Source organism: Crotalus tigris, unplaced genomic scaffold (assembly GCF_016545835.1).
Source record: "Crotalus tigris isolate CLP2741 ecotype Arizona unplaced genomic scaffold, ASM1654583v1 scf7180000024342.5246164, whole genome shotgun sequence".
Classification (NCBI taxonomy): Eukaryota; Metazoa; Chordata; class Lepidosauria; order Squamata; family Viperidae; genus Crotalus; species Crotalus tigris.
This window is the reverse complement of record NW_024100512.1, coordinates 769,945-788,779: the sequence shown is the minus strand read 5'-3', so window position 1 is coordinate 788,779 and position 18,835 is coordinate 769,945. Positions and strand designations below refer to the sequence as shown.

The 18,835-nt window shown below is 34.9% G+C and overlaps 1 protein-coding gene across 34 annotated transcripts in view; it reads right to left on the bottom strand.

The window, feature by feature from the left end:
* CADPS (calcium dependent secretion activator) overlaps positions 1–18,835 on the bottom strand; it is a 448,877-nt gene that overhangs the window by 119,992 nt on the left and 310,050 nt on the right. For 12 of the 34 annotated variants that reach the window (XM_039326646.1, XM_039326642.1, XM_039326635.1 and 9 more), the window contains 3 exons: positions 11,146–11,252; positions 2,565–2,721; positions 241–382 (listed from right to left, as the gene is read on the bottom strand). In XM_039326646.1, coding sequence (XP_039182580.1) covers positions 241–382; positions 2,565–2,721; positions 11,146–11,252 — 406 coding nt within the window. Of the gene's footprint in view, positions 1–240; positions 383–2,564; positions 2,722–8,197; positions 8,207–11,145; positions 11,253–14,177; positions 14,283–18,835 lie in introns of all 34 variants that reach the window. The other 22 variants (XM_039326638.1, XM_039326639.1, XM_039326649.1 and 19 more) reach the window with 3 other exon arrangements.

The window sequence follows — 18,835 nt, the reverse complement described above, 5'->3', positions numbered from 1 at the left end:
GTGTCATCTACTGCGTTCTAGATACCTCTATATCAGCTGGGTAGAAGATGGACAGACTCCTAAGGTCAGAACATGGCTTATGATGATAACCTTATGAATGCCAACAATATGGCTATAGAGTCTATTAAAAGTTGACTTAGATTAGCAGAGGAACAATATACCTAATATTCTCCTAACTCATCTGTGCACGATTGTTCTTGTACCCCAAAACTCCAATTGTATCAAAGGAGATTTTCTTACTTTACTGGCTCCCATGATTCCCGCTCAAAGCCCCTGTGAATGGACTGGGCAATAGAGGACTCCATGAGATCGACATATCTAACCACAAGTGGAGCAAAGAGATCTTGGAGGTGTTTGTGGTATTTTCCATTGCACAAATTATCTAGAAGAAACAAACAAAAGCACAATAAGACACTTTTAGCAGCATTCCACAATTACCCAGTGTAATTTTTTAAAGGTCACTTTTATTAGGACAAAAGAACTAAAATCGAAGGCCCTGCCAATGAAAGAATCTCATGTCAATTTATTTATTCTAGAAACATTTTAATATAATCAAGGAAATAATACAACCCTGGCACTGATTGTTTTTGACCAATACTTAAGAATCACTTGAGTAGAATTTTGGCTACTCCATCTAAAAAATTAATATGCTTTTTAACATTTTACATTAAAAATAAATGTTAACATAAATGTATGTATTTAGTTTCAAGAAGCTCATCCATTACAAAGATATTTAGTTCCAAGTAGCTCATCTATTACAAATATAAATAAATAAATATAAACCATAAATATATGGTTTCATTTAGAATTCTAAGACCTCTTGGAAACTTTAATTTTTTTTAAAAAATGAAACTTTTACATCAATATGGAAAACTAAAGAAGAAAGCCCAAACTTATCAGAAACATCCTTTCTGAATCTTTCTGAATAAGAATGCTTGGATACATGCAGTATAGTCTTGTGCAAACTTATTTGGGGGTAAATCCCAGCATATTCAATAGGAGTTAATTTCTATCAGTTGAATCTATTACTGAAGATTTAAACTAGTTTAAATTATTATTGCCAACCCACCCATAATCCCAAGAGATGATCTTAGGAAATCAAGCAAGTATTTTTAGGCAGACTGACATCTGTGCAAGGTAATGCTTCAATTTTCTCACAAGTCTATTTGTCACATTGTGTTCCATACCGTTTGCTTCCGAAACCGTGAGAACAGTGAAAGAAGCCATAGTGAATAAAATTAACAATCCAACTAATCCAATAATCCAAAAGAAACTTCTGGGCCATTTTTTTCAATAAAAAACTGCTCTTTGCCTTAAATTGTCAAACAATACTTCATGTCCACAGTGAAAACATTGCCTTCAAAAGTACATTGTAATATATTCCTTTAAGGAGATGGTGGTAGATAAGGAAAACTAAAGTGTTTGTGTGAATCCAACACATCAAGAGCACTTAAGGGGACCCTTTTGAATAAATCCATGTCATTTAGTTTGGCTCAAAACTTATCTTGATTGCACCTTTTCAGAAAAGTTCCATTACTTTTTTTTAATTTGGTTCTCAGAAAACTTCCAAAAGTGACAATAGTGCTGCTTTTGTTATTCTTTTATATTATTATTTTTAGATATCTATGACATTTTAATAGTTTTTATTTATTTGTTATTGTTTAGGATACTTCAGATATTAGGGTATTTTTTCCTTTTTTTTAATTCATCTTTCTATGTGTGTTTGAATTCTATTCTTAAACAACAAAGAAAGCTCTGCTTCACTTAAACTTAAATCTTTTTACGTAGACTTCTCAGTGAGGAAAAATATGTCTTTCTAATCTGCATGTTTCCCAAGTTATTATGGCTCTCGCCTATCTTTAAAAAAAAAAGACAAAATTTTTGTTTTACTGTATATAATGCTAAAAAAACCAACAATTTGTTCCTAATGCAAATCTCCCCATTTGCACACAGATGAGTAAAGCTTTGTATATGCCACAAGTAAGTACCAGAAGCGGCTGGCACAGTCTTTTCTTTGGTCCCCTGGCTTTTCTGATTTTTGAGGTAACGGAAGGAGGTAGATTCTCTTCACAAGTCTGCAACCATTTCTGCAGTCTCCCCAAATGGGTTTCATGCAATTAACATGACCTATCAGCTGATTGAAGGAGAAATTACAAAGCTGGTTGGTATTGCTTGTTTATAAATTGAAGAACAAGGACTGGACATCTTTTTGCAGGAGTATGCATATGCTCTGAGGTATGGTTGTGGGGTGCTTTTGTGTGTGTGTGTGTGTGTGTGTGTGTGTGTGTATCTGAATATACAATAAAAGTTTTCTTTCATAAACATTCAGAAAAATGAGGGCTCCTTGGTACTCTCCGAGCTTGGTTGTTTTCTTTCATTACCCAAACTAAGTAACATCTTCAGTGCTAGTCCATTCAGAAAACCTCAGCAATTTGTGAAGTCACTTTAAGTGACTTACCTAAAAGATTAAGTGAGGAAGAACTAGAAATCAGTCAAAAACAGCATTAGCCCAACCCTTTTATCTTCACAGAGAATAAATTAAATGGCCAAAGTGCAATACATACAGTCACTTCGAAGGGAATCATTTAGAAGCTGAAACAGTGGAAAGCTGTCCCAGGTATCTGGAGGCTGGACCTCCAGCGCAGCATCCATGTCTACCGCAAACAATGAGAGGAAGGTTTCCGCGTGTTCAACCATTAAGTCTGACCACCAAGCAAAGGCCTTGAAAAGTTGTAAAACAAAACACAATTTAAAGAAAATAAACAGAAGTGTTATCAAATTAGATTTCACCTTTGGGAGGCCTTAAATAGTAAACCTAGTGGATATCTTATATAAATCGAGCTTTATTGTAAAGCAAACAGTAGTACAAATGCTAGCATGTTGCAGTCATAATGCAACTAGGGTGCAACACAGCATCTGCTTCTCAAGAAGTAACTTGTCAAGGAGCAAAAGAGATGTACAACCTTCCATGTCTGCACTTCTAATAATGGAAGTGCACCTGTTCGGCTTACAATAAATCACTTAATTCCTTGTGGATCATGCTCTTTCTTAAGAGTTCCTTGTATAAAATATATCACATTTGGGAGTTTCTTCACTGTGTTTGTAGGTTTTATGCTTATTTTTCCCAAGGAACCCTCGATAATTATTACTGTAAATTACCAAGTATGAACATTAGGGATTTAATGGCCACAAAATACCCCACATTTCCCATTCAAACTCAGCTAGTGGGTTAGTTTTCAACATAAATTAGTAAATCACAATGAAAAAACCTCCCGCATGATATTAGAAGAGCTATCTAAAGTCAAGCTATGATAAAATGACTAATAAATAAATAAAGTTGAAAACCAAGAAATATCAGTGAAGTAACTCATGGTCATGCGCACGGTCCTCAAGAAGTCACTGTAGAGCTTCTCTGAAATGACATTCACATCATACATGTCTCAGATGTGAATGTGCTAGGAACACATGCACGCGTGTTTAAAATCACTTCTGGCTTAGGAACATGCAACATGAGTGGTGTTTTCAATAGGACCTTGTGCAGCAATGACTAAGCAATAAAAAAATTACTAAGAGCTCAATGCCTATGTACAGTTAAAAAAAATCATTGTTATTTTCTAAAGAGGTAGAGTATTCTGACAGTCGAGGCAAGGGCGAAGAATATCTGGTTAAATATATATCACTGAAACCCTGCTCCATAATCCATGTTCTTGCAGGTAATCTTCCTGGTGATTACCTCTGAAATATAGAAAATACTCTCTTGAAAACATATATGTATTAGTCTTGTTTAGCCTCTTTTCGGAGACAGATGAAGACTTCTTAATTTTTCCGGGCACTGTAATCTTAGCTGGAAATGATTAATTCTATTTTTCTAAAATTTTTATTAGTTTACAAGAGAAGCACAAATGAATAAACTTTGCATATCCATTCCCTAGAACAGGAGTAGGCAACCTTGGCTCTTTTATGACTCGTGGACTTCAACTCCCAGAATTCCTGAGCCAGCCTGTTGGCTCAGGAATTCTGGGAGTTGAAGTCCACGAGTCATAAAAGAACCAAGGTTGTCTACCTCTGCCCTAGAATGAAAAGGACAAATCAGTACATAGGTAACATAAATTCTTCTGATCTCAAGGAGACTGAGGTATATATCTTTCTCTGAATCTTGCTAACGTTTCATTGGCAGAACATATTTCCAAGAAGAGAGTTTTGTCTTTCATGTTCCCTAGTAAATAGGACAGGGGTCTCTTGAACACAGTAGACAGAGGACTAGAGGACTTACTTGTAGAAGGGGAAGGGGGATACTCCACATTATTCAGTGGAATTCCCATATGGGTCAGATGGCACTATGTAATGTTAGGGGGATCTCCTTAATTCTCCATTCTAGAGACCATTCCTCTCATTTGGGAGCTTTCTGCAGCTTGTCAGGTGAAGAAAGCATTGAAGAAGTTAGCGTTTCAGAATTCCATTCTGCCAGCATGACATTGGAATTTGATGCTTGTGAACATTTTGGGGTTGGTTTGTTTAAAGTACTTGAGATATTTGGAACATAATATGAGCTTTTAAACTGAAACTGAATTATTAGTTATTTATATTTAATATCAAGAAAGAAGACGGTGAGAAAAATAAAAGAAGATTCAACAGAAATGAATGAATAGGCATTATAATAATAATGATGATAAAATTGCAAGGGACCTTGGAGGTCATCTAGTCCAACCCCCTGCTCAGGGAGGAAACCCTATACCATTTCAGACAAATGGCTGTCCAGTTTCTTCTTAAAAACTTCCAGTGTTGGCGCATTCACCGCTTCTGGAGGCAGGTTGTTCCACTGGTTAATTGTTCTAACTGTCAGGAAGTTTCCCCTTAGTTCTAGGTTGCTTCTCTCTTTGGTTAGTTTCCACCCATTGCTTCTTGTTCTGCCTTCAGGCACTTTGGAAAATAGCTTGACTCCCTCTTCTTTGTGGCAGCCCCTGAGATATTGGAACACTGCTATCATGTCCCCCCTCGTCCTTCTCTTTGTTTGTTTCTAAAACTGTTTTAAGTGAAATCTAGCCATGGATATTAATTTTAAATGTCAGTTAAAAGATATAACTGACATTATAAATATATCAATTCCCTTTTATAGAACAATTCCTTGTCAAGTAACTGTCTTCTATTAAACCAATACTATTTTGGTAATTTAAGAACTTTATTCAAGAAGTAATTATAATATGGATGAGATTCATTACCAACACCATATTTTGACAAACACAGGCAAAGGCATATTAGAAGCAATGAACTGAGACATCCTATATCCTACATCTTTATTTAAATAATGCTTTTGGTCCTTCTGTTTTCACTGGCAAATGTTGTCGGTACGGATCAAAAATGAGAACAATTCTAGTATAATTGAATAAATGCCATCAAACTGTAGATTCCCTCAAGAATTCTGGTATAGCTAATGTTTTCCTAAAAGCAGGAAAGCATTTTTATCTATACTGGTCATTTATATATAGCTCCTAAAGATTAATATTAATGTCATAAAATGTATATATTATAGGGAACTGTATAATATATACATTTTATGACATTAATATTAACTTTTAGGAACTATATCAATGGCGATAGAATTACTTTCCTACTTTCTATAACGTCACCTTTATACATTACAATGAATGATTCCTATAAGGTCTAAGTTTTAAGAGAAAAATTCTTCTATACTATTGAAAGTTATATAAATTCCATAAGAAATGAGGGGAAAATTGCTATTCGACAGTTTTATTTTGTCTAGGAACCTTGTTTCCATAATAGCCAGTATTAGAGTTTCATGAGACTTCTAGAGATTCAATCCAAATAATTCTGCATGTTCTCCAACTAAAAAGTTTCCAACAAAGGTTATTAATAATTCTGCCTTTATACATTGCATAAATCCAGTCTAGCGGAAGAGCAATGTAATTGCATTGGCATTTTGAGACAACACGAACACATTTATTGCAATCCTCTATAATGTTAACTGTTATATCAAAACCAATAAAAAATCTTGTGGCATCTAATGATTAACTTTTTAAATCTTTTAACATTAGTTGTGGATTCTAGATTGCAAAATCTCACCGTGTAATAACTTTATGCTGCTCAGAATCTTTTTTGAGATAATTAGTCTAGAATTCAACCATTATATACCATTTTCATAAGTGAGAAAAAGAGCCAGTGCTTTTGAAATTCAAAGAAAGAAAAATGGTCTGGATTATTTTATTGTTTTATGACTGTTTTTAACCTTGTACGCCGCCCTGAGTCCTTTGGGATTGGGCGGCATATAAATATTTGTAAATAAATAAATAAAATAAATGGTCATTTATGTAAAAATGTTTTTTTTTAAATTTTGTAAATAGCACTGAATTTGCATCTAATAATAAATCTGCTTTCTCAGGTCCAAGCTATCATCCTGAAATCTCTTTCTGAAAACGAGAAAAATCACATTGCTATTCAAGAATATCATTTCCCAATAATAAAATTTACTTTGCCTTGACTTACCTTCTTTATAATAAACATATGAAGGAAATGAAAATCCTACATCACGAAACCTATGATTTATTTGACCATACCCATGAAAATTCATGTATATATGCAAGTTTTCAAGAGATAAGTACATATATACATATTCATACATATATACATATGGAGAGAGAATGATAGTTTCAAAAGCCTGCAGTAAATAATGGTTTAAGGGTCCCTGTATGTGATTTGCAAAATAGATCCCCCTTCCCATTTTGAAAAAAAAGGAAAGTCAAAGGTTATAGAGCTAAAAGGCTATCTGCTATATTATTCAAAACTGCTTAGATCATAGCATGTCCCACAGACTCATTTAGAATTATTTTAAACAGCAGATTTTTACAAAGTGTTTTCATGACTCAGGCTTTTTTGGAATTAATTTCATATATCTTTGTATGTCATATATATGCATACTAAGCAGCTTCTTAATTGTTTTCTGGTAATGCTTATTATTTTTGACAAACTGACTTTAAACTAACTTAAGATAACATTTTTCCTGGTAATTTTTTGGTGCCCCCTTCCCCTTTTTTCTGATTACTTCTTTTTGAATGCTGTTCCAAATGCTCCTAAGGTATTTTACATAATGTGCCTGTTGCCTGTATATTTTCATTAATAATTTCAGCCTTCCAATGGCAAATCATTTTGGGGAAGATCTTTAAGGTCTGAGAATGACTTATATAAATACTTATAAAAAATAAGCACACCAATGTGTCTCATAAGGTACAAAGCCAGTGACTTCCCCCCTACAAAGTTTGGTTATTTTCCCCATCAACCTTGAAGGATAAAATGAACAGGGGTTTACTTCCCAATTGTGTTTGTTTCCTATCAGAAGATTACTGACCCCAGGGGTCTCTCCTAAGCTTTTCAGATAATGTTACCGCAAATGAGGTTGTGTGAATGTATTGGAGATGGCAGGAATTTCCTTTGTTAAGATTCTTGCAGCAATTCAGGATCTGCATTTTAGGTCTCATGGCCATTAGCCATGGAATGTGCACTTTGAAGTCATCACCACTTGCCTTTCCAAAAGAGTAATGATAGAATAAGACTTTTCTTATCTTAACACAAGATGATTTGTACCAAAGTGATCGTGTAGTTGGAAACAACATGGTTTCCCTCAAATAGCCTATTTCCAGAAAAATGCCCTTTCGGAGTTACACTGCTATTCTCTACCCACAGCCATCTGAGAACAGATCTTGCTACCTCCTCAAACCTGTATAATCTCTCTCCATATATAAATATTGTATATACTAAAACAATACACACAATGAAAAAAAAAAACCAGAGGGCAAAGTGCTGTACTCCTAGCTACTTCTTTCCCATTCATAGATATTATCAGCAAGGTGAATTATAAATCAGGTGTGTGCTGAGCAACAGGGGTAAACAACAGGCTGAGGAAAGAGCCCAGGCAGGTAAGACAGGTGTTGGGATGTAACTGCAGTGCTTGTAAAAGTATACCCATTGCTACATGCAGGGCTGGAGAGCCTCCCCAATGTTGACCTGCGATGTAGGGCTACAGTTCCACAAGCAATTGAAACTGAAGTTGCTGTTACATTCCTTGAATCCAAAGTTACAAAGCAAGGATTACCCAGGGGAGATCCCATTAGGAAACATGGCACTGAGAGGGCATGCACGAAATATGACAGGAGGCAACTCAGTTCATTCAGGTTGAGTGACATACCTCTTTCCCCTGCCAGGATCATCCAAGATTGAATAAACAGTAGAAAAACAGGGAGGAAATTTAAATAGGCAATCAGGCATTAGTTGGGACTGATGGTGTGCTACGCGCTAGAAATAAATTAATTTTACATTGTTTTTATTAGAGAGTTATTGTAGGTTTTATTTTAAATGTGAAATTATTTTCCAAAGGTTTTTTTAATGCAAGATAAAAAAAACCCATCAGTGATAAGGAAAGCAGAAAAGAGGGAATTAATATTATAGGATTAAAATGTATAAACAAAGGTTCATTTTTTTGGAATAATTGGTTCAATTATTTTAAAACGGTGATTTATAAAAGCTATATCAAATCACTGCAATTTCACTGAACCCTGGAATTAATTTATGTAGAATTATGTCAACCTATGCACTCAGTATATGCAGCATGCACTGTGTGTTACATGGGTGCCATATAATAGCAAATCCATTCTAATCACAAAGCGGTCAGAATGTTATATATGGATTTGTTTAGGCTGAAACAGGATTGTTCTTAAGCTACAATTACCATTAAGAAAAAGGGTTGCCTGCCACTTTATGTAATCATACAGACCACCCTTCATCCACTTGTGTTCTCCAGATGTATGAGGTCTACAATTTTCAGAATTGATGACTAATATTACCAAGAAATTTTGGGAGATGTAGGGACAGTATATCTGAAGGGCATCATGTTTGGGAAGGGCATGATACACCTTTAGATGTAAAGTACAACTAGGAATGATTCAGTATCTGCCATATGAAACATGTCATCTCAAACTTTATCCTGGTCTGCTAAGTTATTTTCTCACTGTTTACCTCTAGGAATGGCCATCACGGGTTTGTCTAGCATGTTGCTAGGCTCTACAGCTGATATGAAAATGAACTGGAGGAGTATGATGCTACTCCTGGCCTACAAGAATCCAGAATGGACTAACCTAAGGGTCAGGTTGCTCCTCCAATTACTATAAATCAAACAGTGTGAATAAGCTAGTACCTAAATCTGTGATCTGAGATTATGAGAAACCTTAGTACTTGTATTTTATGATATTAAATTAACCATCTCCTTCCTGAATGGCTTACACCTAAAATTTATGTTGTTCAAGATTTCTAGCACCCCTAACTCATTACAAAGCTGCATACTCATGAAGTATGCTTCATTTCACAAGGCATAAGAAATGTTTAACTTCCTAAAATGTCTCAAAAGTTGGATTTCCAGAAAACCAGCAGTAGAAGATGACATGGGAGAGAGAAAGGAGTTATAGCAATATTTGCAAATTCATTTCAATAATATCCATGGCTTTATATTTATTGGCTGTCACAGCTATCTTCCTCTGAGCAATGGCTTGTTAATGACACAGTCTCATCACCTTATTATGTCTTCTTAGGCAGATTCACATCCCTGTTTGTAAAGCATATGGAAATTGTGCTGCTGGCAATTGTTCACGGAAGCCATCTTGCAAGGAAAATATTATTTCTCGCAGATCTGGACAACATCTTTTCTTCCATGATTTTACCTCCCTAATCTTCATCAGAGTGAAAAGGTGATGGAGGAAGAACTGTGCCTAACGTGAATTAAAACTATTACATTGGTTCTCAATATAGTTGTTTGTAGTTATGGTGTATTGTGGGCTCCTGGGTACAAGTAGAGCTACAGATCAAATTTCTCTTGCATTTACCTCATGAGGCAAGTGACAATCTTATCTGTTTCTGAAACTCAGATTAATCCACAGAACTCCACCTCATCTGTACAATCCACAGAACTCCACCTCATCTGTACAATAATTTCATGATGCTGGGGCGATTTTAAAATGGTCTTCCTGAAGCTTTCACTGTCCTCTATACCTTTTAGTGATGATCTCCTTAGAGAAGGCAGAGAAGTGGTTCAAGGTGGAGATTCTCAATCATCCAGGTCATTATTGTCCCAAAGGTGCTTTTCCAAAAGGCAACTGGGCTCCCTTTGTTTTTTCCTTGAAAATGTTTTGCTTCTCATCCAAGAAGTTTCTTCATTTCGGATGAGAAGTGAAAAGCTTTCAAGGGAAACAAAAACCAAGAAAGTCCAGTCACCTTCTGGAAAAGCACCTTGGGATGCCTTGAAGTAGTAGCTCTCTGATGCTTTGCTCCCTTATTTCTTTGGGCGGGTTCTAACTTCCCTTTTCACATGTTAACATCTTAATATATGACTTTACCATCTCCTGCAAAATCCCCTCTGAAATTAAAAGAAAAATATCAAACTTGACTCCTATGACTTCCATGTAGACCTTTTGGCAGCAACATGGACATATTTTACCCCTGCCTTCTTTCTTTTTCAACTTCCCGATCTAGCCTACAGCTCTGGGACTTCTGACTTTGCTTAGCTTTTTCGAGATACAAGCTATCTGGAGGTTTGGTATCTTTTATGTTGTAATTATTCAGCTCTTAAAAGCACATGGCCCAAATCTGCCTCATTATCAGTCACGGATAAGTGCATACAACTATCATGGAAAGCTGAATCTAGAAATGATGATTATTCAAGATGACAATCTCCGTCATAGAATAAGGTTGTGGGACTTTTGTATAAAACCAAGAAGACATTGCATTCTAGCACAACGTATTTACACAAATGTTTTCATTAGCCATCTTCTGTGAAAGTTGATATTGAAGCAGTCCTCAGGAACACAGTTTTTGTAGGGACCCACACAAGAGGAATTTTCTTGATAAAATCATAAAATCACACAAAAAAAAGTGAGCTTGCATTGTGCCCCTGTTACTTGATGACATTTTTCAAATATATTTCCACGCAAAGTTGTATTTATTGAAATTCAGAGATATTTTGGGGAGAGAATGGATTGTCTTACTTAAGATTCACCTAGGACATAAAGCATTATGTCTGCAGTTTGCAGAGGTACACCCTTGCTTTAATAGTTCTTGATTGGAAAATTTTAGCTGACTGCTGCTCACCTCTGCGTGATGTTCTTCATTTTGCTGCAGAACTTCAATCACCAATTCCGCCAAACGAATTGTATCTTCTAGCTTTTTGGCAGGCGTAATTAACCGACCTACATTTTCTGCAGTACAAGAACTTGAATTAAAATGGAGTGAGACAGAAGAAGCTCAATATAAGGCCAATCAATTAGGTAGTTAATTAAAAATTGTAATAATTGCAATCTGAAAGAAATCTACATCATGCAAGGATTAAAATGCTATATAGTTAGTACTGAGCAAACTATGAAGCAACATTTGTTGTTATATTAAGAAAACAGCGCTCCAACATTGAATTTAAAAGATATATAAAGATTGCTTTCCTTTGTACTGATAGCCAGTATTTAACTTGAAACTGAGAAATGTAGAGAAATTTCCTAGAGACAGCATCTTTCTGGTATCTACATTAGGACTATTTAATTTCACAGTTGATACATACATATATCTGTGCTCTAGATTTGAAATTTTCACAATTTGTGTATTGTATAAAATAATCTAAGAATTAGTAATGTTGAAGTGGCAGATTAAAATGAACTCACCCTATTTTGCATGAATGAATTTATATTCTTTGAACTTTAGACTGGCAAAAACAGAAGAAGTCTCTCATGTTTATTTTTGAGAAATCTAAGGAGCTGGGAAAGGGGGTGGAAAAGAGAAAATGCTGACCAGCGACAAGTTAGATGGATTCAATTACAATGGTGATAGTATATTATTAGAATACTTAATGGGTCCGGTTTGGGACAGATCACCCTTCTAACTATGTAATCTCTTAAATCTGATACCAGACAGATGGCACGTAATCAAACCACATCTAAGCCAAATCATTTAACTGAAATGGTTGTTCCTGTATCTTGATATAATGTTTGAATATGGCATGACTGTGTACAAAAGTATTGTTACATGTAATGTAAAAAAATCCCTTCCTAGTTCATGTACAATTGTCCAGAATATTTTCATGAGAGTCCAAAGAACAGAGGGTGGTTTTTTTTTGACATTCTCCAAAAGCCAGATCAATTATACATTAGGGATAGCTGAATCATATTATTTTCCTTCCTTCCTTCCTTCCTTCCTTCCTTCCTTCCTTCCTTCCTTCCTTCCTTCCTTCCTTCCTTCCTTCCTTCCTTCCTTCCTTCTTTTAAATATTTATAGTTGCCCACCTTATATCAAACTCTGGGCAAGTCCCAATCAAAAATTAAAACAATATCCATATTAAAACAACACAATGCCATATTCAATATATTAACCCTTTAAACATTAAATTCTTATTGTGTGTTTAGTCCATAGGGAGATTCGTGGGAGTCCTATTTCAATTTTCTGGTTTTCTAAAAAAAAGAGCTCTGCTTAAAGTCACATGTAAATATAAGTTTAATATTTAATAAATATAATTGTTTATTCAATGTGGCTTTTTTTAGAGAAGAAAAGTGTAAGCAGACAACCTTTTCATTCTACATTCCACTCCAAGGTCTCTGTCTCCCTCTTCTAGATTTTCAGGAACCTGGCCATATGATTGTGTAATAAGCTTCCTCCTATCCTTGACCTTTGTGAAAACTTCATGGTCTTTAAAAGACATTAACACAGTGTTTCTCAACCTTGACAATTTTAAGGCATGTGGACTTCAACTCCCAGAATTGGAGTGGAATTCTGGGAGTTGAAGTCCACATGCCTTAAAATTGTCAAGGTTGCAGATTTCTCCCCCCCCCTTTTTTTTTACTAGTAGGTGATTGTGTGGTCTCTTTCACCTGTTTAATTCTTAGCAATGTTGTCAATTCCTTAGTTTGATTCCTATTTTATATATGCCCTTAAAATTTTATTGAATGGAAGTTTGTAATTATTGCATTTCCTTGAATTGTAATATAGCTGTTAAAGATACTTCATAAATACAAATTATTATTTTTGCTATTGTTGAAATTTGTTAAAGCAGTCCACTTCAGCTATTTCAGACATGTGAGATTGCTTGTATATCTCCTTCCTCATGTCATATTGAAGTCTTCCATGACTTGTAACCAAGCTGAGAAAGTATTGCAGAATTGCTGCTTATTAGAATAAGAAACCAAGAACTGATCATGTGCACCCAAATTAATCAAAGTTTGCTGGCTTAGTCAATCAGAAACTGATTGACTGAATCACAACTTAAATGTCAAATTCAGGCACTTGACAAAAGAGCACAGAATCACAATTGTCTAGCAATTGGTAGTTTATTAGATCCAAGTGATTTTATCTGAATCCAACTAAAAAGGATCAATGCATTTAACCATTCTTCCTGCATAGATTTGATTCAAGAGCAATAGTCCATTTGTGAATCCTTCCTTCATCTCTTCTAAAAAAACCAACAAGGAGAAAATGAAAAGCACTCTGTTCTTATTATGTAGATTGTGCAAGTTTTCCAACAGACAACATTTTTCTATGAGGAAGAAATAAAAAAAAGGAAAGGTGCAAGAAAGAAACAGTTCTGACAACAATCTTCCAATACGTTTTGGCTTGCTACCCAATTTGTGATATGCTAATTACTAGACTTTGGACACCCTTTAACTTGTGGAGGGAATATGTAGTAAATATTTTATAACAAGTGATTTGCAAGATTCTGTCTCTAGGTAAAATGTAAATCCATCTCATACTTGATTTTCTTTTTAATAACTTTTTTGAGATGACTCCTTCAATTTATTGCATTGTATAAAAATAGTGGAGCGCTGCTCAATGAAACAACAGAGTTTTCAATAACTTCATACATCATTAAAATCATACAAATTCACAGGTCTCATGCAAAATGTTATGCAACAACAATGTTATTTTGTGCTGACGTTGATATTTGAAAATGTTGCTTATGTCAGACATTGCTAGACAGAAAATGTAGACATTTTGAAACCAAAGCTATTTCTAAAAGCATTGCACTAGCCATTTCTGGATAAAAGCTTATGGTGGGAATTAGCTTCATAGAATCTACGGTAAATTAAATGGGAAATGACTAAGCTAGCAGTTCATTGAATTAAAAAAAAAGAATTTTTTTACAGTACTTGATTCTTGCTTAGGTATGCCTTTCAGCATCAGATTGATCATGTTAGCTTGTGTATTAATAGATGGAGTGGGCCCAACTGGGGCTTTGGGCACTGATGATCGAGCTGTTTGCGAATGATGTTGAAAGACAGCAAAAATAAAGACACACGTGATTTCATAAACAGTGACAAAAAAAGATGGTAACTTTGAAGGAAAAGTAAGCAGAAAATGATAAAAGTACACATGGAAGAGCTGCTGTTTTGCTTATCGTCAACTCAAGTACTACACAATTATGACAACAAACATTTTTATCTCAAGTTGACAGATTCCACTATGCGAGGAGAGTTCACAATCTAAGATCCTTAAAATTCAGTGTGAATGCTAATTGTTATTTCATGTAGCCAAGTGCAAAAAGCAAGATTTTAGTAGAATCAATTAGGTTTTTTTTTTAAATCTGCATGTGTCAAATGTGAAATAGCATTGCCAGCCTTTTGCATCCATATAGGGAGAAATATTCTCTCTATAGATTGCTCCCAGACATAGTCAGTATTATTAGTTGAAAAAAGAAGGAAGTTCCCCAAATAAATTATTTTGCAGACACCAAGTTTTTTTTAAAATAACAACACAAATTTGGGCTGAAGACAAAGCTAAAAAATTCTTAGTGCAATTTAAATATGTACTCAGATCTCTCACTCCCCCCCTCCCAAATGTGTGGTATCTGATAGTTTCCAGCTTGTTATTTTCTACTTGGAATTCTAGTGTCTTTTATACTCTGGGTTGAATCATATATAAAAATTTGCCAGTTCTATCAAATATGTTACTTTGCCATTCCAAATGTTAGAATACTACAGATCAGGACTTGACCCATCTGTCATATAGTTTGTGATATCAGTCTAAGGGATATATATATATATATATATATATATATATATATATATATATATATATATATATATATATATATATATATATAATGTATAATATATATTATATATGTATATAATGTAATATATGCATTTTATATTATATATATATGTATATAATGTATAATATATATTATATATGTATATAATGTAATATATGCATTTTATATATATAAAGGATTCGCATTTTTAGCATAATTAGGCATCAGTATATATATATATATATATATATATATATATATATATATATATATATACTGATGACTAATTATGCTAAAAATGCGAATCCTTTATTTCTACGATATACATACTATATATATCTATATGTAAAATATTCTTCTGTATTAACACACAACATTCTATATGATGAATGTATTTGTCCTATATTTTATGTTATATTTAATTCAATATTTTAATAGCCAAAGCACTTTTCTAAACAATTCTGTCTCTAAAGATTTGGCATATTTATCTGGATGAATTACTTCCAGAAGTAAGTCTCTCTCTCTCTCTCTCTCTCTCTCTCTCTCTCTCTCTCTCTCTCTCTCTCTCTCTCTCTCTCTCCCTCCCTCCCTCCCTCCCTCCCTCCCTCCTTGCATTTCCAAGAAATAGAAACCCAGGTTTGGTCATTTATTTTAAAAAGCATTAATTTTAAGTGTTATAAAAAGAATAAAGGGAATACAAGTTCAAGATGGTACAGATACTTATCTATATAAGACAGGATGTCATTTTCCCATGCTATTCTTAATTAATTCTTAAGTTAAGAAGTTACGTTTTTTGGGGATTCTTAATTAAGAATTAATTAAAAATCCCAATATTCTTAATTAAGAATCCCAATAAACTTCACCAGTTTAAACTCCATTTAAATCCAATGTCTGTGTTCTGGATTGTAATCTTATTTTAATTTAACTACCAATCCCATTGTGACATACAATTGAAATGTTTCGAGTTGAATTTAGCTTGGCTGGCCAACCAAAATGTAATGGAACATGTAACTAGAGATTGGATAATGGATGCTTTTAATCATGCTTGTTTTCATTTTATTGATTTATCACACTACTTTTTCTAAGGTGAATTTACAGGATTTCTTTTGCAGTATTGAAAACTAAATGAACTTTCTGGGAAGGGGAGGGCGAAGATATAATGTGGGGAACATGTAATGCTTGTGTCTTAGGTTCAATTCTTGCCATTGTGGTGACATATCTGAGCAAATCCTCTGCACAATGCAGATTTTTGAGCCCCTATTCAAACTGCCACATAAACAAGGATGCCCTTTCTATTCCAAGATATTATTTTATTTAAATTTATTTAGGGTATTAGGGTTTTGAAGGTAGAATGCGTCATTCTACCGTTCTATCTCCTTCCTTACCATTCTCTTAGGTTCATATTTGCAAATGAGTAAACATCTGAAAAATCTATTGTAAAACAGAGATGAAACTAGTGGTGGGGGGAGCTTTCTGGAGTACAATGGAGGCAAATTTCTTTTTGAGCAGGAGAAGGTTGTCACCCACTCTTTTGAATTCTTTTCATCAAGTTCAGATTAGAATGATTCGGCTGGAGCAGGGTTAGGCAACCTTGGCTCTTTTATGACTCAGGAATTCTGGGAGTTGAAGTCCAAGAGTCATAAAAGAGCCAAGGTTGCCTACCCTTGGGCTGGAGCAATTGCTCTGGAGGTTAAAAGAACTGTAGGGTTCCCTGACAATTTACTTAAGAACAAAGCCTTCCAACAAGCAATCTGTACACTGCATATTCATAAAAAAGGTAAGTGAACCACAAAACAAAGATACAACTTATTCTCTTTGGAGCTATGAACAAACAACTGAATGGCACATCTACTATAAGAACAAACAAACAGCAGATTCTAGTTTTCCAATTCAGGTTATTCTTTAACTGGGAGTAAATCTTTGGATGCCTATGGGCATATCTTTGTGCAGATATTGCTGCAAATATTCTGACAACCTCTACTATTCAAGATAACTATTATGCCTCTATTGCAGAACAACGTTCAAGTCTCAATATTCCCATGTGTTTAGATTGTGATGAACGTTTCAAATACATATTTTCTATGCAACATATGCATTAAAGTTAATGACAGGTTTTGTAGCTTAACCTATTTTTTCTTCTTTTTTTGCAGCAAAAATAAGCTTATATTCCAAATAAAGGAAATCTCATTTTTCACTGACTAAAGAAAGAACAGTGAAAAAGTTAAACACTATTTCTACTTCAAAACAATCCCCATAAAAACTTTAGCAATTCAGTCTTTTGGGCTTCTTCTCCATAATATTGCTTGAGCCATAAAACAAAAGGCACACCCAGGTTATAAGCAGGAACTTGATTTAGCAAAGTTTTCCTACGCTTGACTAGGCAACTGGAAGTTTGTTAAAACCTATTTCACAAGAAACTAAGATTGATAAACCAGCATCCCTGGCCTCCTAACATTCCATTTCATTTAGTAAAAGAAGAAATGAAAAGCTGCAGAATCAAATAGGTCAAGGTAGGCCTTTAGCTGTAGAAGGCAGTTCACATTTATTCTGCCTTTATTTGATATAATGGGAGTTGTAGTCTTTTCTACTTTATAGTATATTAATTATGATCAAATAGGATAGATGACTGCCATAACTATCTAGTAATCTGTATAACTTCTAAGAAAAGAACATGTTGAGATAAAAGTTTTCTATCTCCTCCATTCTGCCATTCTGGAATCTGCAAAATTTGGCAAGGAGGTTGACCAAGTTCACTAAGCAATATTAAAATTAAGCGGCCCACTGCTAGTTTTACATTGGTCTCTATAAGTCATCATAAGAAAAACAGGTTTGCAGATTTAAACAGCACTGAAACAGGGCACCTGATCTCTGCTCTTTGACAATCCTTTTAACAATGACAAAGCACAGTTTCCATTTTGCTCTCATAATCTCCCTGCTGAATCAGGTCAAAAACCCATCTCACACTGTTATTTTCTAATAACTGCTATTCAGAGGAAAAATGCCTCTAATCCTGGAAAGAGCATACTAGCATGACTAATAGCTACTCTTATCCTCCATGATCTCCTTTGGAATTCACCTAAATTAATGGCCAAACTCTATCTTCTTGTTGAAGACTTCCTGTTGCTTCAGGAGTCGGCAAGTAGCGCTGTATTTGCAGACTCTTTTCCTGGACAAATTGACTGAATTGCAATAGCAACATTTCATTTGAACATGGAAGTGAAAGTCATAGGAATCATAGAATTACAGGGCTGGAAGAGACCTTGGAGGTCTTCTAATCCAACCCCCTGCTCCCATGGCAGGAGACCTTGAATCGTCCCAGACAGATGACTTCCAATTCTTTCTTGAAAACCTCCAGCAATGGAGAACCCACAACTCAAGGAGGAAAATTGTTCCATTTTGTTCTCACCTTCAGGAAGATTCTGCCCCACCTCTCTCTGGCAGCCCCTCATGTACCAGAAGACAGCTATTATGTCACCCCTAATTCTTTCCTTCATTAGGTTAGACATACCTAGTTCCCTTTACCTTTCTTTGTATGATTTATCCTGCAGACCCCTTATCATCTTAGTTGCTTTTCTCTGCACTCTTTCTAGAGTCTCAACATCCTTTTTGTATTGTGGTAACCTGTGGTGGGATTCAAATATGTGAACAACCAGAGTTGGGTGCAGTTTCTGGAAGTCCATTCTGGGCCTGGGCAACAAAAAATTAGCTACTGGTTCTGCCGAAGTGGTGCAAACCAGCTGAATCCCACCACTGGTGGTGACCAGAATTGGATGC